Here is a 26789-nt window from a genome sequence, read left to right on the forward strand (position 1 = left end):
TTTTTGAATAACTACTTATTTATTTTTTTAATTCTAAAAAAAATTAAGCTTATGTCATTGACCTACACAATACATATGTTCAATCTGAACGATTATCTTTTGATCACCAAAGTGGGAAATATAAGCCTTCTCTGTAATAAATAATCTCCATATGTATAGATATGGGGGCACTGGCAACCACACAGCTGTCTCAGGAAGTGCTTTCACACACAGGGTCATCCATCTCACACAGAGTTAAAAGCTGCTGTGAACCTGTAGAGAGCAGCATTTGATATAATCACATACTTCTATACCATCAGCTCGTCCTTACAGTAAAGGGGGTGGAGCGACTATAGTAAAGCTCGTGCATTTTCCTGTTGTGGCAGCGAAACGTAATCGTTTTCACATATAGTCAAAGCAATTATGTACTAACTGTGTCTAAGTGGATATTTTCCGAATACAGGCTTTTATTTTAACTTGTTCTTTCGGTTTGAAATGGTATCGCAACCCGCCGAGAGGCGATTCGCGACGAAGACCGCTCGTTAAGACCGCTCCTTGTGGGACTTCGGTGGACCATTTCGGTTTTTGGAAACAGTTTGTCTTTCTTCCTAAGGAAGTGGGTGAGTAATTGTCCTGCGGTCAGCTGTCGTGTCGAGCTTCCCACTTCAGAGGTGTCCACTTATGGTGCGCGCCGAAGCGCAGAGCTGTAACACATCTGCGCCGTCATCGCTCTTCTGCGCATGTTTTGAGCCTCTGCACTTTGCAAGCGGCATAAGGGGACACCAAGTGATACTTACTAAATTATACTTACTAGTTCAGCAGAAGACAAGTCAACTTAGTTCCTGTTCTTGTGGCTCGTATAAGGAGTGCACAACCATTATAAAATGTAGGCTACAGTTAATGCTACCCGAGAGTTGTTCACCAGCCTTGTGTCATGTGGAAGCACTTTATTATTATTATTATTTTTTATTCAGATACCCAATTACAGTATGTGCTTAACAAATTTATTAGACCACTTGTTATAATAAAAAGAAACAAATATGTTAGGAATCTGTCAAAAACTTGTTTAAAACTAAAAATGATATTGTCATTTATTAGTAAAATAACAAACTGAAACAATTAAATAGGCTTTGCTCACATATAATAACCAAAAAATAATAATAATATTTTGTATGGCCGCCTCCTTTGGCCTTAATAGCAGCTTGCATTCTTGCTGCCATGGTTTTTATGTGCTTTCCCACAGTCTCTGTTGTTATTGACTGTAATTTGGCACCTGAAGGAAAAAATAATAATGAAGTGCTTTACTATTTTTTTCTGCCTTTCCTGTAAAACAGTAAACTCGAAAATTCATGGATAACAACAATAATTATATTTTAGCATTAGAAGCACTACTGTGACTAAAGAGCATGCACATACAGGTGAATTAACCATTACAGAAACAAAAAAATGATTCGGTACTCTTGGTTTAGGGCAGCTATGTATATATGGACATTTCTTTTAAGTTATTTGTAGAGAAGAAGCAACAGCTATGTGGGAAGCATAAGGGGGCAATTATACAGTGTTGTCCTGAAACTGTCATTTTTCAGAAATATTTCAAGGATTCCACAGAGCATTGTACTGCAGGTGCATGTTGACTGACTTGTCCTTGGTTTTACTAATGTTATTTGTATATGTAGGTGGGCTTTTTACTTTATGATGGGTTTTAGCGGTTTATTTGTAGGTGGCTAGGAGTAAGTTCACTGTGATACAGGCTCATCGTTTATCAGTGACATTTTGTAAGTCTTACATTTATTAGCCCCTTTGAAGAAAACTGTCAGTTTAATGTGCAAAGATATATATCTACAGCAGTTAAATCTACAGATGTAGTCACAAAGTCAAATAAACTCTAAGTTACTAATTTAGCAGGATATTGTTGGTAAATCAATTCAAGTCCGACGATGTTTCCAATGCAGTTGCTCAACTGGAAACTCCATCACAAGCACGACTTGATCAGGACGTTTCTCAGTGGTAAGTTTAAACTTTGTATGTGGTACTTTACGTGATGTGACAGCAGTTTTATTGCATTCATTATTATTATTTACTTATTTGAGGTGCCGGTGTGGGAACTGTGTTAGTATGCCCAGTGAAGCTGAGGCTGGGACTATGCAAATGTGTTACCTTGTGACATATGTAACAGGCAGAAGATTCGAAAATATGACGACTCGTTAAGGCGGTTCAGAGTCGACTCTTTCTTTTGAGAGACAGTATCTTTATTTATCATGCACTTTTTTGATTAACAACTTTGCAGACTGTTTACATTGAAGGATAGCTGCAAACTGAAAAAAAATTTTTTTTTGAAAACCCATATGACCTGCTCTTTAATGTAATTGCGATTTCAGTTATTTTAAGTAAATTGAAGAGAAATTAAATATTATATATTTTTATGTTTTGTTTTCCGATGCAGTAGAGCATTATGTGACCAAACCTGAACCAAACTCACATATGTAAAGAAATTCTGCAGTGATTGGCGCCACACTCAAGACCCGTTCACACTGAAGAGGTGTCTGGATGTTATTCGCTTGCAATGAGAGTTATTGATTTTGGTAACAGAAGCAACAAAAGCATCAAAAGTTGAGCAGAACTCAGCTTTATGCATATGAGTGATCTGTTTAAAAGCCTATTGGAAACCAACAGTAAGCCACCTGTGACCTCCAGTGAATGAATTGCTGTCGTTGTGAATGGGGCTTGACAGTGATTAAAATGCTTTGCTGTTGGTTTCTAGTAGATGTTCCTACTGGGCCGCAGTATCTAACTGTGTCAGGGTGTGGGTCACTGTCTGCTCTCCCATTGGTATTTGACTAGAGAGAAGGCCAGTTATGGGATTTTTATTAAACATTACAAGGTCAATTTTTTTTTTTTTGAAAAATGAAACATATACATAGCTGATTTGTGCACAATATATGCATTTAGAAAACAGATTAATTTTAATATTCACAAAATGACTAGTATTTTTGGCTGTTGTAGAGTCAGTCAGTGAAAGCTAAGAATTTACATTTTATAAATAGCCTATATTGCTATTGCATAATATTCACAACAACAAATAGCTAATAAAAAATAGTAATTAATATTATATTGGTCTAACATTCAGGTGGTCTGGGTTAAAAAAAAGTCTGTATATGCAAAGTGGACTAAAAAGCTAAATATGTTAATAATTTGTTCATATTTTAATATTCAAACATATTTTTATACATTCAGCCCTATGAAATATTTGTTTACAAAGCTTTGCAGGAAATCATTTTTTGATTTTATAGTGGGATTTCCAGTGTAATGTGAGTAAATGACGACTTCTTTTGATGTGAACCTTACACTGAAAGTGACAGTTTATTTAATCATCAGCCAAAATTTCATAAACACGGGACTGAATGGGAGCATCCGAGCTGATCTTGGTCGTGAGGGGCTAAATAATTCAGCATCAGAGCAGGATGGGAACGCGCGTCCTTAAAGAACCTAGACTGTGGAACATATGCGATAAATAGTCCGTCAGCTCCAGTCTTCCTCAGGTTTCATCTTCAGACACCGAGGACACTCTTCACGTGGAGGGAAGCGCGCTTCAGTGCGACTCTTGGGCCGACGTGACCCAACGCGCCCGTGTCCTGCATTTTTGGGTGAATCGCCACTGTGCGCTCATGATGAGACCGAGCGGGGAAGTTAAATAGATCAGTTGCATAACAGCGCTGACGTCCCGATCTGCATTCATTATATGTTGACGTCAGACGGCCGCCGCGGGAGCGCGCAGCAGGTCATCCGAGGGAGCTGTGCCTGCTTCACGCTCTTGTTCTGACTGAACAGAATGTACGGACGAGTTATGCGTCCATGTTCAGCATTTCTGTGGCGTGTTTTAAGCTTACGATACAAAATGGTGCCCTGGCCGTGTTCTATTTACGGTGCTTTATTTTTAGTGCTCTATATGGAGCGGGTTTCTGAGTGAACGGATTTAGCTTCGTGATCGTTTATAGCTTAGCAGTCATTTCTTGACGTTCCTGAAGCGTGTAGAACATGGATTACAACAATAGAAACAGATCATGCCTGATGCCTTCAGGTGTTGTGGTGGTCTGGAAAAAGTAATCACAACCAGTGTCCTAATATAAAGTGCAGTTAAGCACAATTTCATATGGTTTCATATGCTAGACTTAATAGGTTTTGTATTTAATAAAATATATTTTGAAGAATCTTCCATTTATAAGTCAGATTTTTAGATTATTACTTTTTTCATGTTTTATTTTATTTTATTATTTTTAAAGACTGGATGGGCTAAAATCCCAAAACAGAAACGAGTTTTAGCACTTCGGGTTCCACTGTCCTAAAGGCAATATGTTTTTTGAATGGGTTTTTGGTTAAATGTCTGAAATAAGGTCCGTTAACCCAAGCTCAAGTTATTTCAACATTTTATTCTGTGACATAAAATACATCAATACACCCATTTTTATTATTATTTTTACTGGGAAAAAAAACTGTTGCTTCCGAGTGGATAAATGGGAATACAGAGGTTGCCAGTTATAGGTATATATATATAGATGCCTTATTAGCATCTGAATGGTCAAAGCCAGTCTGTGAACACTCAAGAGCAAGTTGACTTTGTGTCTGCATCCACAGTTGTGTGTATGTATGCATATTTATATCTGCAATGTACTACAGCAGGTAATTATGCTAAACTAACACAATACAACAAGATGAAGGCATTAGCTATCATGACATTAAAAAGTTACCATAGTTTAATTAAGTTTAAACTTGTAATATTGAGTTAATACATATAAAAACAAAATCAAACATGTTGTCACCTGTATGTATACATATCTATGGTTGGGGACATTAAACTTCATCACACCGGACAGGTATTTTCATCTTGCTCTTGCAAACTATTCTAACTCCGACTTTCAGGGAAAATGTTTTTTTTTTTTTTTTTTTTTTTTTTTTTTTTTTAATAAAGATTGAAAGAGTTGACAGTAGCTTAATGGAGGTGATATTAATGTCATGTGACGTGGTGTAGTTCGTTTATAGCCTACATTTAGCTTTTTACTTAGGTTTCAAAATTCTTTAAAGTTGTGTTAATTTGTGAAAATGTATCATGATGAACAAAACATGTAAAAATATTCATGCTGCCAAGTTTGACTGTAACTAAAAAGTGGCTGTTAGAATTTCCAGGTTTTATCTCATCTTCTGTTAGCGGAGACGTTATTGTCATGACAAATTGCACTTTAGTGTTACTTCAGTGTTACTCTCTTATCTTAGTGTAATCATTAGAATGCAGTTTCACTTTTCATTTTATTGTATTGCATGCTCAGTGCTTCCCAACTTCCCATGGGTAAATATATTTACCATTTTCTCCATGTCTCCACACACAAAGAAAAACTTAATTTTCACTTTATTTTGTGCACATATTTTATTGAATCACAAATTGTGAAAAGGTGAGAATTTATAGTTTGGAAACTTTTGATTTCTGGTGACTTAATAGCGTTTGTTTTGATCAAAACCAGTGTGCTGAATGCAAAGACTTTTGCTTTGAAAAGTACTGAGCTGCATTTGCTTTGCTAGTCCTTTTAATCTATTATTCTCTTCTTTTCAGTTAGCAGTTTTACACACAATTAGCTAGGAAATCAGCTTCTGCAATTATGGATTAGTTGATCTGTGTGTGAGTGAAGCTGTAATTGGTTCCTATGTGATAGACAGATTTTCTCCCATTTCCTTTATAGGATCCATTACTGTGAATAAATGTATTATGCATATCCATGCATATTGTTTTACTGAAGAAATGTTGTGATAAGACCCATCAATCACTGCTGATCAATTTTTGGTTAACCAAACAACAGGACACCAGTGTTACTGCTAATCAGACTTTTTAACTGAAGTCAATGACAGATGGATGTGGTCCCATGGACACTAATGACCACTGTCTCCTCCTAAACCAAGAGTTAATGAACAGCTACTGTATCATCAGTTGTAATGATTATATTAACACACTTGTGGTCACTAAGGACCTGTCGTAGACATTATTTGACACATGGTGCATAACATTATACAATTTAATGATTAAATGCATCCTTGATCTTTTAAGAATTTAATGTTATATGAAAACATGCACTTATACTGTCCAAATTAAGTTTTGGGGTCGGTAAGATTTTTAAAATGTTTTTGAAAGTCTCTTCTGCTCACCAAAGCTGCATTTCTTTGATCAGAAATACAGTAAAACAGTACTGTTGTGAAATACTATTAACATTTAAAATAAACATTTTCTATTTGAATATGTTTTAAAATGTAATTTATTCCTGTGATGGCAAAGCTGAATTTTAAGCAGCCATTATTCCAGTATTCCAGTCTTGAAAACAGTAATTAATATTTTTGTGGAAACGGTAATACTTTTTTTTTTTTTTTTTTTTAGGATTCTTTGATGGATAGAAAGTTCGAAAGAACAGCATTTATTTGTAATATTGTAAATGTCTTTACTTTCACCTTTGATCAATTTAATGCATTCTTACTGAATAAAGGAATACTTTTTTTTTTTGGTTCTGTAGTGTACAGTAATGTAATTCAAAATGTTCCCAAAAAGTCCACCCCAAATTGTTAGGCCAAAAAGTCCATTTACAAATAAAGTGGTTTTAAATAGAAATATATTTATTTTTTACACTGTGATTTTATCTTTATATTTTATAACAGTGAGAACAAAAGAACCTGAGTACAATAAGCAGCCCAACATTTTTAACAACTTCAAGGTCAAAAATGCATGCAAAAAAGACGTGATGGCATTCCTATAGCTAGTTTATTAAAATGTGATAATGAGAGTTGTTAACGTGGTGGAGATAAGTGCACTGTAAACCCTATCAACCATGAGATGTTGTTAAGCTACAATGAGACATCAAAGATGTGAGGCCGCTGTGTTTTATGGGTTATGGGACATCACTACACTTAGTGGTACAATACAAGGAGGTAACAGAACCCTGATAGTCCATATTCAGCACGAAATCACAAATCTAAGCTGATATATAAATTTAAACATGAATGATTTCTTATATTTCTCAGACATTTAATAATGAAGAATGGCTGACTTGTTTCTCTTCTAGCTGTGATCTTTGTAACAGAAAAACATCTTGAGGTTTTACCCTGTTCCTGATACTTCATTTCTCATTATACAAAAGACCTAAAACATGCGGGATTGTGTTAGTCAATTCTCTTTCTTAAAAGGTTCCAGATTTATTTTCACAACCTTCTTTTCATGTAAGTTTTATGTAACTGCTCTTGGAAATCTGTGTTTTATTCAGTCTCATCTCATAGTACCCACAGCTGGTATCAGTGTTAAAAAGCAGAAGCCAGTTTGACTGTGTCACTGGAGGAAGGAAGTGGTTGCAGAGATAATTTTGAGTTCTGCTTAATAATTCAAAAAAAAACAAAACAACAGAAGTTGTGTTGTTTTGTGCTTCTTTGTTTCTTGGACATTAGGTATTTTACATTCATTAATTGCTTCCCCTCATGCCTGCACATTAATCATATTACTGGTATATGCCATGTGTGACTGCATTTGTGTGCATTTGCAGCTAATGTAGGTATTGTCTTGCAGTTTGATTATGTTTAGACTTGTGAGCATAATGAACCAATACTGAAGTAAGTACTCACTTTCCCCTGAGGCATGTATAATGAAGCAACTAATAAAAAACAAGAACAAGAGAGAGAGAAAGAGACATTTAAATGGTATATTCTCAGACCTACAATAGGAAATCCAATATGAAACACTGGTGATTAACAATGACCCCAAATATAGGCTGTAGTTAGGGATGCACAGAATTATTTATTGGCCTTTTTTGGTTATTTAATATTGGATATTTATTTGTGCCCATTTTTAAAGACCTATATATGATATATTGTAATTTAAAGGGTAATGATATATCATGGCAGAGTTAAAGAGAGTTATTGTCTCGTTAAGAGTGCATGTGGTGAGTGGCTATAGCAGAGGTTTGTGTGTCTTGGGATATCACTAGATATCAGTCTGTTGTAATCATAAAGTCTCATTCTATTGTATTTCATATTAAACCGCTGGAGGTAAAAGGGAATGGGAGTCCTGACAGGGTGTAGTAGTTTGGCAGCTTGCTTGAAGAAACAGTTTATTGATGTGAAGTATTTTGGCAAGAATGGTTCCTAAACATTTTCCAGATGGAAGAAGTGTGAACAGACTGTGTGATGGATTATAGCAACAAAACTGGCCCCACTGAACTGGGCCATATGGACACCCTTTTCAGGGTTTGAGATTGTTGAAACTGCAAATACTAGATTTTGGTTACCTTTTGATAGTGAGAGTGTGGGTCAGTTACCATTGAGAGTGTGGGTAAGTTACCATTCAGTAAGATTTTGTTCAGCAAGGACACATTAAATTAATCAAAGGTGACAGTAAATACATTTATAATGTTACAGAAGATTCCTATTTCAAAAAATGCTGTTCTTTTGAACTTTCTATTCATCATAATCATAAAAAAAATCAAGCAGCACAATTGTTTTCAAGAAGGCTGGAGTACTGGCTGCAGGAATAAATTACATATTAAAATATATTAACATAGAAAACAGTTATTTTAACTTGTAATAATATTTCACAAAATTTATGTTTTTACTGTATATCAAATTAATGCAGCCTTGGAGAGCAAAAGAGACTCCTTCTTTCAAAAACATAATACATTTCACCAGCCCCAAATTTTGAACGGTAGTGCAACTTATGTATTACTGCTCAATCAAGCCACATATTATTACTGTGACTAATGTCAAACATTCGCTATTGTGCATTCGGTTTACTTCATATTTCCTTGTGCAGTCTACATTCAGTAGACAAAAATGCACAAACCCCTGTTTTCCCAGAAAAAGGCTTACCAAGAATGCTTTGGTATATTAAATGCACATGCGGCATTGTGTGTCATAATTATATGAAGTGTCAGTGACTGTATAGAGTGGCAGCTTATGTAAAGAATGGCACAGGTGCAGTGGAAATGTCCCCATGGTCAGACCGTGACCCCTGCGTCTCCCCAAAAAGCCATTTCGTATTCCAGCGACGGCACTGTAACCAGAAGATTGAATCGGATCACGTTTCACTGGGCTCCCTCTGCCCCCTCATTCACCTCATGCAGATTGTTGATCCTGCGTGAGTCTGTGCGAGTCCGCATGTATATGTGAAAGAGGAAGAGCGCGTGTGTATATATATTCCAGCGGCATGATTTATGTCATGCCCTCACCTCCCTGTTTTCTCTCGCAACTATGTGTTTGTCTTTCTGCTGTAGTGTGACATGTGTCTGTTAAGTTGCCAATGTAACTTTATGCTGCGACACTTACAGTGGTGCCACACCTTGTGCTCCATGGAGACAAAGTATAGGCTGATTCATTATGAGTAACACAACTCCTATAGTTTGAGTTAACAGCCATTTGACCTCTACTATATGTACACTAAACGCTGTAATGTAACAACAACGATTGCCACTGTCAGTAGTTTTGTGGATGAACGACTGTAGCTTGTTTGAAATCCATCTTTTCTCTACATTTTTGCCTTTTGTTCACTGAGCTTTTTAAGATTCTTTGAATATATTTCAAAACAGTTTTCACATTGTAGTGTGGGCTGTGAAAATGGAGGTATTTAAAAATGATAACAAATGTGACAAAAGTGACTCATATCGTACACAAATCTATCTTGCACTGGTGTAGAGTGCTACAGTCGCGAGGTCAAAATCCAGAAGACTTATTCATTTTCCCATGGGGTTTTATAATGGGTTTTTAAATTCATGAGTAAAATAAAGCCTGTGGTAAACAACTTGACGATACTTGAACGTTACCTTGAACAAAATGTTCAACATTACATTGTAGAACATTTTGTTCTACAATGTAAACCGCACACACTCACACCCCAAACTTTCCAATCAAGCTACTTACAATCGTTTTTAAAAATAAACATATTTGTTTCAAAATTCGCTTTCGAAGTATGTTTACAACAGACCTTATTTTACTCATGAAATGAAAAACTTGAGGTATCCAACAATTAATTAGTCTTTAATTTAATAATGTTGCTAAATATTTACATTTACATTTAGCCATTAAAGCAGACACTTTTATCCAAAGCGACTTACAAATGAGGACAATAGAAGCAATCAGAACCAACAAAAGGACAATAATATATGAGTGCTGTGACAAGTCTCTGTTAGCCTAACGCAGTTTTTTTATAATAAAAAAAAAATTAAGTAGAGAGTATAGAAGAAGAAAAGGGAATGCTAGTGTTAGAGGGTCTTTTTTTAAAATAAAAAGAAAACAAGTCAAAAGAATAGAAAAAGAATAGAGAATGCTAGTGTTAAGCCCTGTTCACATCAAGAACGAAAACTATAAAGATAACGATATTAGCGTCCACACCAGCGAAAGATATCGACTCTAAATTCAAACCACACTCTTCCACTCCAAACTAAACACCTTATCACATCACAACAGAATCTAATCTGACTACACTACATTTATCTTTACCCATACCCAAAAAAAAAAAAAAAAAAATCATTCTGAAAGTGATTCCAACGATATCGTTACGCTGTGCCTTTATCGTTAAAGCTGTGGTGTGAACTCTGCTATTCTTTAATATTGAGAACGATTTTTAGAACTATATCTTTTTTGTTATTTTTAAAGTTATGGTGCTTGGTGTGAACGGGCCTTTAGAGGGTCTTTTTTATAATAAATAAAAAGAAAACAAGAAGATAGAATAGAAAAAGAATAGAGAATGCTAGCATCAGAGGATCTCCTTTTTTTGAAAGAAGACAAGTAAAAAATAAAAATGCTGCTAATTTTAAATATGTATGGATTAATGTGGATAAAGCCTGTGGCATAAGAGGTACATGTGATGTTCTCTTCAGAATCATGGGCATGGTTTATAAATTATCCTTAAAAATCTGTTTTCCTGTGGAGAAAATGAATGGGATTTTAACCTGCTTTATTGTTTACACATACTTATATAGCCAATTTTTTCAGTTACTGTTGCAGCATCAAAGCATACTCTGGTACTGTTCAGTAAGTGTTCAGTTATTCATTCCATTTTGAATGGAGAAAAATGATTTATTTTGTTTTTTAGTGCAGCACTTCCTCTCTTTGCTCAGTCTCTTGACTCTTAGCAGGCATCACATGTGTAAAGAGCAGTGCTGGGGAAGCTACTTTCAAACTTTAGTTTGCTAAGCTGAAGCATGAAGGTTTTTGATTGAATGAATATTGATCTGGAAGACTGTTTATAGAGGCTTGAATTGGTGAATCATTTCTTTTCATTTATTTGAACTTTACAAAAAACATATTCACTAAAATGACTTTGACTTTCCAAAACTTTCAAATTTGAGAGTGAGAGGACATTATTGAAGTACGTTCGATTATTACCTTAGTTTGTTTGGCTGCATACACAATAAAATATGACATGAAACTTTTTAGCTTTGTTGAACTACTTGTCTAAAAAGGTGCTTGTAATAGGAAAAGCTACACTGATTTGAAAAACAGAAACAACAGGGGGTACAAATGGACTGAAAACCCACTTGGATGTTTACCACACTGCTCAAAGTGAAGTGAAGTCAGTGTGTCACCTTGTGTATCCATGTTGGTTGGTGTAGCATCAAGGTCCCTGCAGAGAGCTAATATCTCCCTGTAGATCCATTTACACTTGATTGTTCACTGATCTGTATTAACCCTTAACCTTGTTTGCTACTAAGTCTCTAGAGTAAGAACATTGTGTACTGTACAAAACCCTAGACTTTCACTAATGAATAGAAATAGGAGTTGTGTTTTTGACGTGCATTGTGTGAATATGCTCCTGATGTGATCTGAATCAGACATGCATGTGAGATGGACTGTGCTTTTGATGACTAGACACCATCTAAAAAATACATTACTTCTCAAGGATCATACTGTTAAAATGCAGTATGATCCTGCAACTGAAAGTTGAAAACATTATTTAAAGGGGTCATATGATGCGATTTCAAATGTTCCTTTTCTCTTTGGAGTGTTACAAGCTCTTGGTGAATAAAGAAGATTTGTAAAGTTAAAAAGACTAAAGTCTCAAATCCAAAGAGATATTCTTTATAAAAGTTAAGACTCGTCCACGCCCCCTGAAACGGCTCGTTTGCATAAGATTTGCATAACGCCGCCCAGTTGTTCATGCACAGAAAGAAGGTGTACCTTTTATTCTCGTTTATAGTATTGTTGTTGCCACCGCTGCCATGTCGTATAGACGCTGTGTGTTTCGCTGTGAAAGTGAAACTACTTTGTTTGGCCTTCCAAAGAGGACGATATCTGGGGCTGATCCGTGCTGGTTGCTAAGGAAATACAGCACGGGGTCGTCACATGTGGTTGCCGCAAGCCCGCCGGATGCTCCTTCATAGAATCCGCCCCAAGCTGCCCATCTCTGCTCACTTAAGCCGGCCGCGGTTTACTCTAGGCCTCTGGCATTTGCTCACTCAAGGCCGCGGTGTGTGACGCTGTTTCGTTGAGAAAGCGAAACTACTTTGTTTTTGCCTTCCAAAAGAAGACACGACTAGAAATCATGTTTATATCACGTTTATAATGGGTTTTATGTTTATGTCTTGTCACTCCGGCCGGACAGGGCATCACAGTATGTTAAGAGGCGTAACATTTCTGTCACATGCCTTTAGGCATTCGGCCAATCACAATGCGCTGGACAGCTGGCCAATCACAGCACACCTCGCTTTTCAGCGCGATGAGCCTTGTGAAAATCGACGCGTTTCAGAAGGCAGGACAATACTGTACAGTATGTGGAAAATAATGTTTTTTTAACCTTAAACTGCATAAACACATTTCATTACACCAAATACACAAAATAATGTTCTTTTTAGCAGCATCATATGACCCCTTTAACAACACTGAATCAACATAAATGCATGAATTTATATGAACATCACAAATTTATTTAGATTAAAAAAGTTATTGTCATCAGTGTTGAAAACAGTGCTGCTTGATACTTTTGTGAAACTGAATTTTTTGATCTTTAGAAACTTCAAAAGAACAGCATTTTTTGAAATTGATATCTTTTGCAACATAAATCCCTTTTCTATTACTTTCAAACATTTTTAATGCATTGCTAAATAATAATTTATTGAAAAAAAAAATATATATATATATATATATATTATTTTATTTTTTTCAATTTTTATATTTATATGGCTTAAATCAGGTAGAAATGTGACGGTTAAGAGTTTTTTTTTACTGTGCATCTTTTCCTATATGGCATTGTGACAGCTCTATTTTTTGCTAACATTTCTTTTAATAATTATGCAAATAGTAACGTATAATTGACATGGATCCCATACTACACTATTTCATATTCCAGAATGTGTTGAAATAAACAACATGATATGATTATAGTATTATTTTTTTGGAGTACAATGTATTTTTCTTTAGTGCTATAAACATCAAAGTGAACCAGTTAGTATGTGAACTTTCATCATCAAGATTATCTCCACTTTCAGATAAAAGATGAAAAACTTAATAGCACTTTTGAAATTAAGAAGGAATGATCTTTAAAATATAGTAAATGCAAAAATGATAAAGCTCTGACATATTCAGCTATTCATTCACCTAGAGTAATGGTTTATGTTGACTGTTATAAAGATGAAATGAGTAGTGTTCAGCTGGTCAAAAAATGCCTTATTATTGAGTATTCATCAATACTAATTTTTTTTTTTAGTGTAAAAGGAGGAATGAAGAAAGATTTCTCCCTTAAGTAATGCTGTTTGTCACTATGTTTTTAACTATTTTAGTTGTATTTAGTGTAAATTGATTTGCTCAAGCTTAATGCTGTGACCATAATCAAGATTCTTTCATTAAAAAAAAACAAAACAATTGTTGTTTTTGCACCTGGGAAATACTGCTCTGATTAAATTATAAATAATATGGTTAGATTTAGATTTGAAAACATTGACCTGCTTGTGTGGGGTTGTAGGAGCTCTGCAGTATATAATAAGTGGTGGGACATGTTGGCTGTGAATCTGATGTTTACTGAGTAACCCAGGGTTTATTTATTTATTTTATTTTTTGGCCTGGTCATATGCTCACAGTACCTCTCAGTATCTTTTGGGATATTGCCAGAGGACCTAAATTCAACTCCTGCACGTCTATACGTTTGCCTAGAATGTTTTAAGCATGAAACTGTACTAGTAGATTATGTTACTTTTGCTCAAGCCCCAGCTAACCCCAAAATCTAATGCTTAGCCTACCTAATGCCTATGCTTTGTAGACTCAGAACTGCCTTTAACTGAAAAATTAGTATTTACTATTGTCATTTTGCATTATTGACACTATTTACCTAATTAATGCTGTACAGTTGCTTTGACACAATCTGTATTGTTAAAAGCGCTATATACTGTAAATAAAGGTGACTTGGCTCATAGGGGATCAGGGTTGTTGTAAGTGGAATTCAAACATTGGATCTGTGTTGCATTACCGTCAACAATCTGATTTGTCCTTTGCATCGTCAGCAAACAGAAACTCAATGACAGATTTACTTTAGGGTTAGTAGGCACTGCAGATCAAGATAACGACGGATATGTTCCTTTACATCATGAAAACATGTGGTAGGCTTTTACCATATTTATTTGAACTTAAGATGATCTGACTCTTAATGCAACTCTTTGCATTTTCCTATAACCTGATGGGAAATAAGGCCATAGTGTATGTGACAGGTTAACGCTGCTATTTCCTCTTTCCTGTTCCATCAGTTACTGTAATCCCTGTCCATTCTGTTCTCATGTCTCTCTTATGGTCATCTGGTATTTTTTTCTTTACAGTAGTTAAGAGTCGAGACATTTAAGTTTGACCAGTCAGAACTTCAACATAAACAAGTGTTGATTATTCATTATTTTATTACTATATTGACAGACATAGTTTTGTATTTCTCTTTAGGTTTATAGATCTAACTCTTATGGTAAATATAAATGGAAAGACAAAATAAGTAAAACCTTTATTTAGCAAATATATATATATAACTTTTTTTTCACAGCATAAATTTAAACATTCACAGTCACATAATTCTTAAGAGAGCATTTCAGTATATTTGCTCGAGAAACATATATGTTACACACACACACTTTAGGTTATTTTAAGGTCCAATTTTCACTATTAACTAACTATTACCTATGACTTCTGCCTCAATAAATACCTAATCACTGCTTATATGTAGTAAGGTAGTTGTTAAGCTTAGGTATGGTGTAGGATTATGGGATCTAGTACATGGTCATGTAGAATAACGGACACTTCCATGCTGACCATCATATACTTAATCTCCTGGTCTAGGTAATGCAAAAGCTAAAGAACATTTCACACTCAAGAAGCTTTTGTTTTGATATTTGATATATTTGTTTTGATCAGCAGATACGATTCAGACTTTCTGTAATATCCCATAACTGAGGATTTAGATGGTCATATTGCACAATACACAGCTCAGTTTTAGGAAATTCCCATGGCTTACATTCTAGCAGTGACTTCTCTTATGTACTATACGGATTCGGTTGGCCAGTGTCTCAAAGAATGTCTTAAGCAGTTTGATCTCATTTCATCTGCTTTTGTAAATCTAGCAGATACAAATTGTGGTTTTATTTAGAAATTTCTCCTTACCACAAATAGTTTTTGAGGTGTCTCAAACAATTCAGTTGTAACCACACAGGAGACTAAACCAGTCTACCATAATGGTGTTTACAGCATTCACGTTTTCTGCTTTTATCATTCTTAGAAATCACAAACTCCCACACAGGACTTTAATCATACTTCGTTTCTTACCTTCCTCTTATGAGGAACTTACCAGGGCCAAGTTCAAGCTCAAACCGGTGTGCACCGTTTCGCTACGGTTTCCGGTTTGAACAACATGTTTCCTGGAAACGGTGTGTAACGGGGTTTGAGATACGTTTTCTCTTGTTTGGTGGGTGTGTCAAACATGTCAGCCCAATCTGCAGCAAATATAAACCACACGGTATTAAAGAGACAGCTCACACAATGTAATAAACATCCAAATAAATTCACAAGAGCAAGTATATTGTTTGCACATGATTATTTACATTAAAGGCACAAATATAGATCTGGAACTTCTTTAAGTCTGTCTAAATATCAATTAGTAATTGCAATGTCTTCTGTTCCATATCCTTTTCTTAGGAAGGTGTGCTAGACACTGATTAATGTAACATAAAAATACTATACATATTTATATATTTTGCAATTGTATTATGGAGTGACACTTTCATAAACTTTTCTATACCCCTCTGATTATATAATGGTAAATATTACAATATCATAGCACAACAACAGTGATCAGCAATAAATGATAAGCCTAATACTCACAATAAAAATAATAAGGTCATATAAATCATAACACAGTCTTGGAGGTAAGAAGTGGATTATCCTTCACCTGAAATGTTTGACTTTTCATCGTTAAATGCGAGGCAAATTTTGGATCACAATAATTAGGAATCAGTTTCCACAAATCCCTTCACTTGATTGGGATGTTCTCTTTTATTCTGTAGGGCAAGAGCAATGACTGTAACATCGAGCGTATTTTGCAGTATTAAACACGTATTTATACCGATTTCATCAGGCTCTGAAAATTCTTCAAAAAGAACACAAAGAATGGCCTTCTCAGCTGCCATAATTGCAACTCATGCGTCATCAGAACAGGGTGTTCAATGCACCACCGTTTTCAGTTAAGAAATGTTGAACGCAGCCCAGTTATGGTTCTGTGATGTGTTGAGAGGGTATAACTGTAAATTTCTTACCAAGTGTCAGTGTGAATCACAGTTCCACCACATAATCCTTTAGATTCTCTCTTTTGTGGGCCATTAGTGAATTTTAGGACTGTCTTTATTTGCATAGGGAGGGATGAAAGCGTAGTTTCAAGTGTTGAGAGTTTCAATTAGATTGTCTTGTCTTCAGTCAACTAGTGAAAGACTCATCCCACGTTCATCCTTGACCTTTGAGAAGGAGAGAACAGATGTCCCAGTTTTTGATTTTGCTTTTTTATTGGTTCAATACTTTTAAACATGAAGTAGAGAGTAAAAAAAAAAAAAAACATAATCTTAAAGTGTATTTGACAAATCTGCCACTTTGCTGACATGGTTTTAGCTTTTCAACTACTATACATTCTGTCCAGAAATGCATTTCCTGACTAATACCCAAAATATCATAGTGAAAGAAACAGACTCAGTGCTCAAGGCACTTGTTTGGGTTTCTGTTATTTAATTCTAAACACATGATGCCGGTCTCCTGTTTCTGCTAGCTTTATCTCCCCATTGAAAATACATGAGAGATGGAAAACGGGGCAAGTGGTCCACTTCATCAGGGAGGAAATGAGAGAGGTCAATTTTGTTCCATATCCAGTCATTTTCTTGGCAGCTCAAGAGTCCTCTTCTGCCAAAATCTAGCCATATGTGCATGTGCTGTATACAAATGTATGTCATCTGTCTGTACTTAAATGGTTTCAGAAAGCAACAGAATAGAAGCTGTTTTCAGGATTACTTCATTTGTTACTGATTTTACAAATAGCCATTTAGACAATTAAATAAGGACATTGTGATCATCTGAAATACTGATAAAGGTATTTTTTTTTTTTTGTGGTTTCTGAATGTTCAGAGTACTGTATGTTCAAGGCTTTATGGTTGAATCAATCAGATTTAAAGAATAGATTTCCTGAGGGAAGGTTTTACCCGGTTCTTCAGCGGTTATTTGAGGTGGTTGAGGTGCTATACAGCACCGCTGCCATACAAAGAACCTGTTAAGCCCCTGTATAGTTATTTAAAGGTTATCTAACTCTCTCTTTGTCTCTGGGTTTGATCTTGAAAGGATTAAAAAACATTCAAATACAGTGTATTTCCTGAAGATAAAGTGGTTCTCATCCTTTTTGTCCCAAGGCTCCCTATAAGGAAATATTCCAGGGCCCCCACACAAGAGTTTTTGACCATAGAAAAGCATAAAATTAATATAAAACAGCTTTTGCCATTGTAGTAAATTCCCATTTATAGCAAACAAATGAGAGTGGAGGAACATTTCTAAAATCTAAGGAGGGGAATGGGGGTCATTTTACAAAGGTGCTGTATTGAGTCTTTAAATATAGGTGCTACAGTATATAACACTTAAAGTGGTTCCCCTATGAATACAAGCCAATAAAGCAATTTTAGTGCTATTAAGCACCATTTTTTAAAGTGTAAAAATAAAAAAAAAATATTTTGATTTTCTGTGTATATACATAAAAGATTGTTTCTGCCATGTGATTAAAAAAAAAGTTAATTGCAACTTTTCATCAATATATAAACTAATTAAACTAACTATTAACTAAGACCTTTGCCTCACTAAACTCCTAATTTGTTGCTTATTAATAGTTAGTAAGGTAGTTGTTAAGTGGGGTATGTTAAAGGATCTAGAATATGGTCATGCAGAATAAGGCATTAATATGTGCTTTATAAGTAATAATAAACAGCCAGTATGCTATTAAAATGCATGATAGTAAGCAATTAGTTAATAGTGAGAAATGGTCCCTAGACTAAAGTGTTACCCTGAGTTTATATCTCACAACTTGTAGGTTTATCACGTAGTATCAAATATAACTTATATAAATATAAGTCACAGGAATATTTTTATTTATTTTTTATCCTGTGGTGGAAACAATCTTGCATATGTTATATTTGATACTGTTAAAAAAAAAAAAATAGCGATATCTGTGGACTTTTAAGATAATCAGTTTATTGTTGACTAAATGATAGATAAATAATACAAATTAGATATCAGTCCGCAAATTGGTTATGATCATCATTTGTATCTACTTTGAAGGCATCTTGAGCAAAAGTGCTTCATATTTAACAAAACATGCTTGAACCGGCGGCAGCAACGAGACCCAGTTAACAGAATATGGAAGTCTGTTTTAGGGCCCTATGAAATACATTTTATTTTACACTTGTTTTTTTTTTCTGGTAATCCAATGAAGGCATAAAACATCAATTTAATTTTTCTTGTAATCCAACTGAAAATTAAACCCTTTCATTTTTTTTTTTTGGCAAACAGAATGTTGCACAACAGGTGTACTGTTAAAACATGGAAGAAAATGTGTGATATATTCCTTTAAAAAATAAAGTTTTAACATGCATTCTACTGTAGAAAATAAAATCGTTCTGTCACCGACTTTTATTTTCACAGGTTACCATAAAGAGAAAAAACACTGCAAGCGTCACGCGCGCTTCAGTTTGTGTAGTAGACAAAACCACTCATCTGCGCCATTCATTCACACCATAGACTCTAAGATTCACACAGAGACAGGATTCATATTTAAAAGTCTTTTTGTGGCTCAGTATTCACAGACTCAAGCCCATATTCTGATCTGATTTGAGTGAACTGACCTACTTTCGATTTATCTGTCCAGAATTTGGCAATTTTCGTGACATTCCGCATCATACAGTAAATTATCACAACTTCATATATCACACTGGTTCAGACTCAAGTAGTGTTATTGGCTGTTTAAGAATGTGAGATCCTAAGGTGTGACACGCAGGTGCATGTCAGTGCAGAGAAAGAGGAAAACGGGGAAAAGGGCAGAAATTGTGACATCCTTCACAAACTAAACCTCTACGATCTTTATAAAAAGAAGTAAATTAAACCCAAAATGGAATAATCTGCTAAATTATTAAACACTGAGGTCAGTCATTAAGGAATAACCCAGTTCAGCTTTCCTATAATTAGATAGCGGCCGAGTGGTTGCCTTGGAAACGTCAGAGTTATTGACCTTGCACAGTGAAGCCATATCGGCTTCAGAGCAAGAATGGAAAAATAACACACAGGCATGAGGGATGTGCATTTATCAGTTGGCCTTTTCCCTCTAATGAGAGCAGCTAGGCCTGAGCTCTGGGGGGCAAGGGTTTAGCCATGATGGTCTCATGCGCATGTGCACCATCGTGTGTTGAAACTGAGTCACAGCTGCTTTACAAAGGTCTAGAGGACAGGAACCGGGAGGAGGTGTTATGTAGGTGATTTTATTAGAGAAATTCACTGTCTGACTCTGTTTGTGCTAATTCAAGGCAAATTATGTTTGGTATAAACAGGTCTAAAGGCATTTGATCCAGAGCCAAGAATACACGTGGGGATATGACACTATGAGCCGTCCTATAGCAGCTGACTGATACTGACCCTGTGTATGCTGAGCAAAGCGGCGAGGGTCGGGTCCGCCTCAGTCTCATGTGATTGGACGCTGGATGGAATCAAGGTGAATGGAACACAAAGAGCAGGAGCTTAACCTGCCAGAGGGAGATGAGACATGGTGAGTTATCATGTGTGTATTTATAAAATATGCCAGTTCTTAAAGGGATAGTTCAGCTAAAAATAAAAATTCTCTCATCATTATTCACTGTCATGTTGTTCCAAACTTGTATGACTTTCTCTCTTCTGTGGAACATCAAAGAAGATATTTTGAGAAATGTCTCTCTTTTTTTTTTTTCATTGTCCACACAGAGAAAGTCATGGGTGACCATAACTGTCTGGTTACCAACATATTTCAAAATATCTTCTTTTATGTTTCACAGAAGAAAATAAGTCATACAGATTTGAAATGTCTTTAGGATGAGTAAATGATGACAGAATTAAAATTTTTGACTTGATTGACTAATCTGCTAATATTTAACCAGTCTGAGATGTCCAATATCTGCTTTAGTTCCTCCTTGTATCAGTTTCCAACAGCTAAAATCAATTGTATGGCTAAGATATTATTTTATTTAATTAATCAAATATATAATTTAAGAATATTAATACAGTATATTGTTATGACCATATTTAGGGACCAATATAAGAAAACCATTCTAGAAACAGCAAGTACAACCCAGGCCAGGGAAAATTTATTTGTTTTCTCTGAAGTGTTGTTTTGATAAACCTTGGGTATATTTTGCAATAATGATGAGTTGACTGCATATAATCCAGCATATTACAATTTACCAAATTAATGATTTAACACTATTTTTAGATCAATAATCAAGCAAATATGTGACATTTTTGTACTTTTCTCAAATTCATGTAAAACATTTTACACAAATTGTTATTCAAATACCTTAATAATAAAAAATATTATATTAAATAAATAAAAAATTATTTAATAATAATAATAATAATAATTATTATTATTATTTGAAAGTTGTATTATTTAGTTTGCATTTGAGAAAAGTAATATATATATATATATATATATATATATATATAATATATATCATGTGCATGTCCATTATTATATATGGAGTTGCAATTATGTAACTATATGATATTACATGTTATATGAAAGAGGCTGCAGAGTGATGAGAGAGACATGAAACTTGATTGGCTACCAGGGACAATGGTCAATAATACAGTGTAGCATCTTTATCCAAACATATTTGAGCTCTCTATGCTTTGACTTATCAATCAGATTCAAGTATATTATAAAATCAAACATAAACATTAATATAACATTCAAACCGATATAAGGAGTCATTACAGTGCACATATGCAAGAAGCAAGAAGTCTTAACATCAGCTAACTGAATGCGACTGTAATCCAGAGTGCCTGATGATTCATCCAAGTGTGTGAAGTGTTTTACGATTAGATGATACGATTAGATATGGAATATGACAAACAGAGAGTGAGTTTCATAATGCAGGAGAGAGAGAGGTACAGAAGCCAGATGGGGCCACTGTGTAGCATGGGACAGTTCAGGACACTGAATCATTGCGACAGTCGATGGATTGTCTCGGACCAGTGTGTGTCATCGAGGCAGTGTGTGTGTGTGTGTGTGTATTTGTGTTTGAAGCGTCCAAGCACGTGTCTCTCACATGTGCTGCCTCATGGTCGTGCCCTCCCCCCAGACGTTCTAGCTGCATACGCACCACCACACACACTATCACACACGGTTTCAGGGTCCTGTGGGTCAGTTGTGGGATTATTATGCAGCTAGAGAAGTTTCAGATGGTTCCCTGAAAGGCAGATTTGTCCTGCGCCCTACCTCGCCTCGACCCGCCATTTAATTACGCCTCTGTAATTTGATTAGCAGAAAGCACGCGTGAGTGAGCATTTAAAGGCTTATTCACTCTGAGTGTGCGCACGCATCTCTCAGTGCCTCAGCTCCTCTCTCCTCAAAAGCATGTGCGGGAATTAAAAAGGAGGAAGTGGAACTTTGACGTGGATTTTGCTTTGATGCTTCATCGGCTCACGTGTAGATTTAGAGGATGGAAACTCTAAATTTTAACATGTTCATACTTAAAGAAATGCAGCATCTGTGTGCTAAAAATATGCAGTGAGGTGCAAAATCTGAGGAAATTTGAGGGGGGGGGTAGTTATTTGATTTAAAATGTTCGAAATCATAAAACTTCTTTTAATAAAATTTTGTTTACAGATTTCCACTGTATATTTGCATGCATAGAAAGGTAAACCAGCAAAAACATTATTATCAAATAAATGTTGTGACAAAATTAATATGAAATATTTATGATTTTTCACATTCTCATATTCATGCTAATAAAAAGTTTCGCTCAATTTGTTATGCTAATAATAATAATAATAATAATAATAATAAATGTAATAAATGAGAAATTAACAACAACCATAATAATCATCATTGTTATTAATAATGTTTTTGTTATTACTGTTATATAATTAATTAAATGCATTATTATACATTATCATATTATATTATTATACTAAACTAAATTATTTGCAAATACATGATTAAACGAATAATTTTATTATTATATTTGGACAAATATTTGTTTAGAATAATACTAGTATTTTCACTAGTATTTTGGACCTCTCTGTATACCAAACATAATGTTTGTGCATTGAATTGATGCACTGAAGATTTATAGTGCTGTGTTCTGCTTTAACACAGTTCTGTTGATGATGCTTTATGCATGAATGTATTAATATCCTAGAAACTGAGCGTTAGTATCTAAAGTATGTGGAAATGACAACACTTTTGCAGTCCCATTTGTATGTAAGGACAGATGGCAGAGGGTCCTTTGCCTAAGACAAAAGCAGCGAGAAAGTGAAGAGGAAGATGAGAGCGGAGGGTTAGTGATGGAGGAGAGGTGGGGCTCACAGGGCTGATGCACAGGAGCCGTGGCAGGAGGAGGAGTGTGTGGAGAGGGAAAGAGAGAGAGAAGTGTCGTCCTACCAGCTCAGAGTCCCTGTTACTGCAGATAGATTGCTGACAGCTTGGCGAGAGGAGGGAGACGGCAATCATGCACATTTTACAGCCCCATTATGTCAACAGGTTAGAATATAAATGTTCTTTCTCCATCCATCCCATTCCCTCTGTTTGTTCAGTCGTGTCTGTGGATGTACGGGCAGATTGTCAGTTGGAATTAATACTGTGCTATCCAATGGAGAAAAGAAAAGGATTGCTTTAAAAGGTCATTTCATTATTGTCAGTGCTTGGGTATCTTGTGTGCGTTTAATGAAACGCAAATCCCACATGACTGATAATGCTGGATTGCATTACAAATGTATTGCATTTGATTGTAAGTTTTCTCATTCATTTGAGTAATTTGCAATGTTTGCAGTCATGTTGTAGGCTTTGAGCTCAGTAGATCTGTCATGTTTTGGTCATTTATAATATAGTATTATCTTCATGCAGTAAATAAATAATGTAACACTAGTGTATATACTATGCGTTGCTGTGTTCAGCTCTATAAACACAAGCATTGCCTCACATCAACTGGACTATGTGCTGGTTCATGGAGGTGTGTCAGGTTCATTTGCTGTACAATGGTAGTGAGTTCATAACCTCCACATGTAGACAGCGACTTCACTACCAACTGAGGAACTTGAAAGTGTTACTTATGTATTTCATTATGTGTGGTTTTGAAGTCATGAAGGCAGCCACATGAAACGGGTTCGGTCTGTTGCTGTTCCTTTAGTTTTACAAGGTGATGCAACACTGTTGATAGACAAATTATAGCGGTCAGATGAGGTGAATAATGCAGTATGAAATTATTTTAAACAGTGCCACCGCGTGGTCACAACATGTATTTATTTTACCCACTTAGTTGAAGGGATAGTTCACCCAAAATGAAAATTCTGTCAGCATTTATTCACCCTCATGTTGCTCCAAATCTGTATGACTGACTTTCTTACGTGGAACACAAAAGAAGATGATCTGAAAAATGTTGGTAACTAAACCAGTAAATGTTTTGGTTACCATTGACCTCCACTCTATGAGAGACTATGAGAGTGTTAAAACTGTTTATCACTTCTGAGCTTAATATGCAGAAACAACTATAGAAAGTCATTCATAGGTCGATTAACAGTCTCTCATTATTGTGTTTGTTTGAATATTCTGATTAGACTGACATAGCATCAGTAGCTCAACCAATGTTTGTCTTTTTGTCTGACCAATGACAGACAAGTGGAGTGTTTGGGCATGATTTCCATTTTTACCGTTAGGCTTTACTATTTGTACTGTAAAACAGGAAATAATAATGAAATGCATGTTACACTATCTTTCAAAAGTTTGGGTTCAGTAAGGTTTTTTAATAAATAAATAAATAAATACTTTTATTTAGTGAGGATGCATTCAATTGGTCAACAGTGACATTAAAGATATTTATATTGTTAAAAAAGATTTCTATTTCAAATAAATGTTGATATTTTGAACTTTCTATTCAAAGGATCCTGTATCATAGTTTTGATCAAATAAATGCAGTCTCGGTGAGAATATCTCTGAGAATATTTCTTTCAAAAATATTAAAAATCATACCAACCCCAAACTTTCAATGATTGTGTATATAAGAGGCTTTTTAACATTTTAGATGTTAAATAGGTTTTGTAAAATGTAATTCTTATAAAATAGAAATAGAATTTTTTATTTTTATTTTATTGTATACTTATTTTCCCTCTGCTCTATTTCTCCAGGTGGCCGAATGGAGTGAAGAGAAAAAGAAAGAATAGTCAATGCTCTATGAAGAGCACGTCTGGTAAGCATTTTGGATCTGGTTTCACTGCAGTCTAAACCAAAACATTTTGGGCCTGTGATGCCCAAACATGCCCTTTCTGTGCTTCGAGACAAGTAGATTTTTGGTTAATAACAGTAATTTCTGTATTTTTGAGGACATATTTTTTGGTTCCCATGAGGAAAACAGTTTAGAAATCATACAAAAAGACATTTCTTGAAAATCTAAAAATGCAGAATGTTTGGTGTGTTGGTTAGGTTTATGGTTAGGGTTAGGGTAAGGGGATAGAAAGTAGAAAGTTTAGACAGTATAAAAACCGTTAAGTCTATGGAATGTCGCCATAAAACATGGCGTGCATGTGTGTGTGTGTGTGTGTGTGTGTGTGTGTTCTGCTGTAACAACCCATCTCCTCCTCCTCTTCTAGTGAAGATCATCTCTGTTCCAGGGTATGTTCCCAGCTACCTGGAGAAAGATGAGCCATGTGTGGTATGTGGGGACAAGGCCACTGGCTACCATTACCGCTGCATCACATGTGAGGGCTGCAAGGTGAGATTTCAAACCACTGAACCACTTTACAATCATAATCAGTCTGTACTTACTTTCCTTCTTCTGCTCCCAGGGTTTCTTTAGGAGGACAATACAGAAGAATCTTCACCCTTCCTATTCCTGTAAATATGACAACTGTTGCATCATTGATAAAATCACCCGCAACCAGTGCCAGCTGTGCCGCTTCAAGAAGTGCATCTCGGTGGGCATGGCCATGGAACACAAGTGTTCACACACACACACACACACACACACACACACACACACACACACACACACACACACACACACACACACGTTTGTATGGCTAAATAAAGACATACTGTAGATTTCTTTTATATATATATATATATATATTATATATATATATATATATATATATATATATATATATATATATATATATATATATATAAAGTTAATAAAAATGACTACAGTTTTTTTTTTATTTTGTATTTTTTTTTTTCAATTTTTTAATTTAATTGTATATTAGAAAAGACTTACTAGTATCCAAAGACTACAGGAAATGTTTCCATATGTTTTCAATTTTTATATTATGAAGTATAAAATTACTACAGATGCTTTCACTTTTTTATAGAAAGTTAATAGTAATAGTTATTTATTTTATTTAATTTTTATATATACATACATACATACATACATATATATATATATTTCTTTCTTTAAAAAAATATTTAATAATAAAATTCAGCATAGACTTATGTCTCTGTAAAAATGGCATGAGTCTTTAAATGACAATGTTTCTCAAAAAATAAATATATAAATGTGGCTTTTGAAAAAACTTGCTATAATCTCCTTATACATAATAACATTACATAACATTGGCTGTCATTTTCTGTTTAGTACTGAGAGTATTAAATGAGTGATTGTGTAAGTGATTCATGTCCCTGGCAGTGGTGCTGGATGATTCGAAGCGTGTGGCCAAGAGGCGTCTGATCGAGGAAAACCGGGAACGGAAGAAGAAAGAGGAGATGGTGAAAACACTGCACATTCGACCTGAGCCCACCGTCTCAGAGTGGGAGCTGATTCGTATGGTGACGGAGGCTCATCGCCACACCAATGCCCAAGGCCCTCACTGGAAACAAAAACGCAAGTTCCTAGTAAGAGGCCTGCTTGTGTCTGTACATCTGTGAACATACAAAACATTGATTTATTGACTTCATTGTACAGGCGGTTGGGTTCTCAGCTAAATCGCTGATAACCTCCAGCTATTGTCTGTCTGACAGCTTTTTTTTTGAGAATCTTTTCTTCATCGTGCCAATTGTGTTTGAATGTCGGGGCTCA

The 26789-nt window shown here is 35.2% G+C and overlaps 1 protein-coding gene across 2 annotated transcripts in view; it reads left to right on the top strand.

Moving 5' to 3' along the window:
* Positions 1–234: 234 nt before the first annotated feature.
* Positions 235–26789, top strand: part of LOC109052976 (thyroid hormone receptor alpha-A) — a 36396-nt gene continuing 9841 nt past the window's right edge. The window contains exons 1-6 of one of the 2 annotated variants that reach the window (XM_042722980.1): positions 235–599; positions 20076–20290; positions 24901–24962; positions 25363–25484; positions 25558–25711; positions 26400–26605. In XM_042722980.1, coding sequence (XP_042578914.1) covers positions 20241–20290; positions 24901–24962; positions 25363–25484; positions 25558–25711; positions 26400–26605 — 594 coding nt within the window. In that variant the 5' untranslated portion in view covers positions 235–599; positions 20076–20240. Of the gene's footprint in view, positions 600–20075; positions 20291–22797; positions 23261–24900; positions 24963–25362; positions 25485–25557; positions 25712–26399; positions 26606–26789 lie in introns of those variants that run through there. The other variant, XM_042722983.1, reaches the window with a different exon arrangement.

The sequence above is a fragment of the Cyprinus carpio genome, chromosome A3, assembly GCF_018340385.1.
Source record: "Cyprinus carpio isolate SPL01 chromosome A3, ASM1834038v1, whole genome shotgun sequence".
Taxonomy (NCBI): domain Eukaryota; kingdom Metazoa; phylum Chordata; class Actinopteri; order Cypriniformes; family Cyprinidae; genus Cyprinus; species Cyprinus carpio.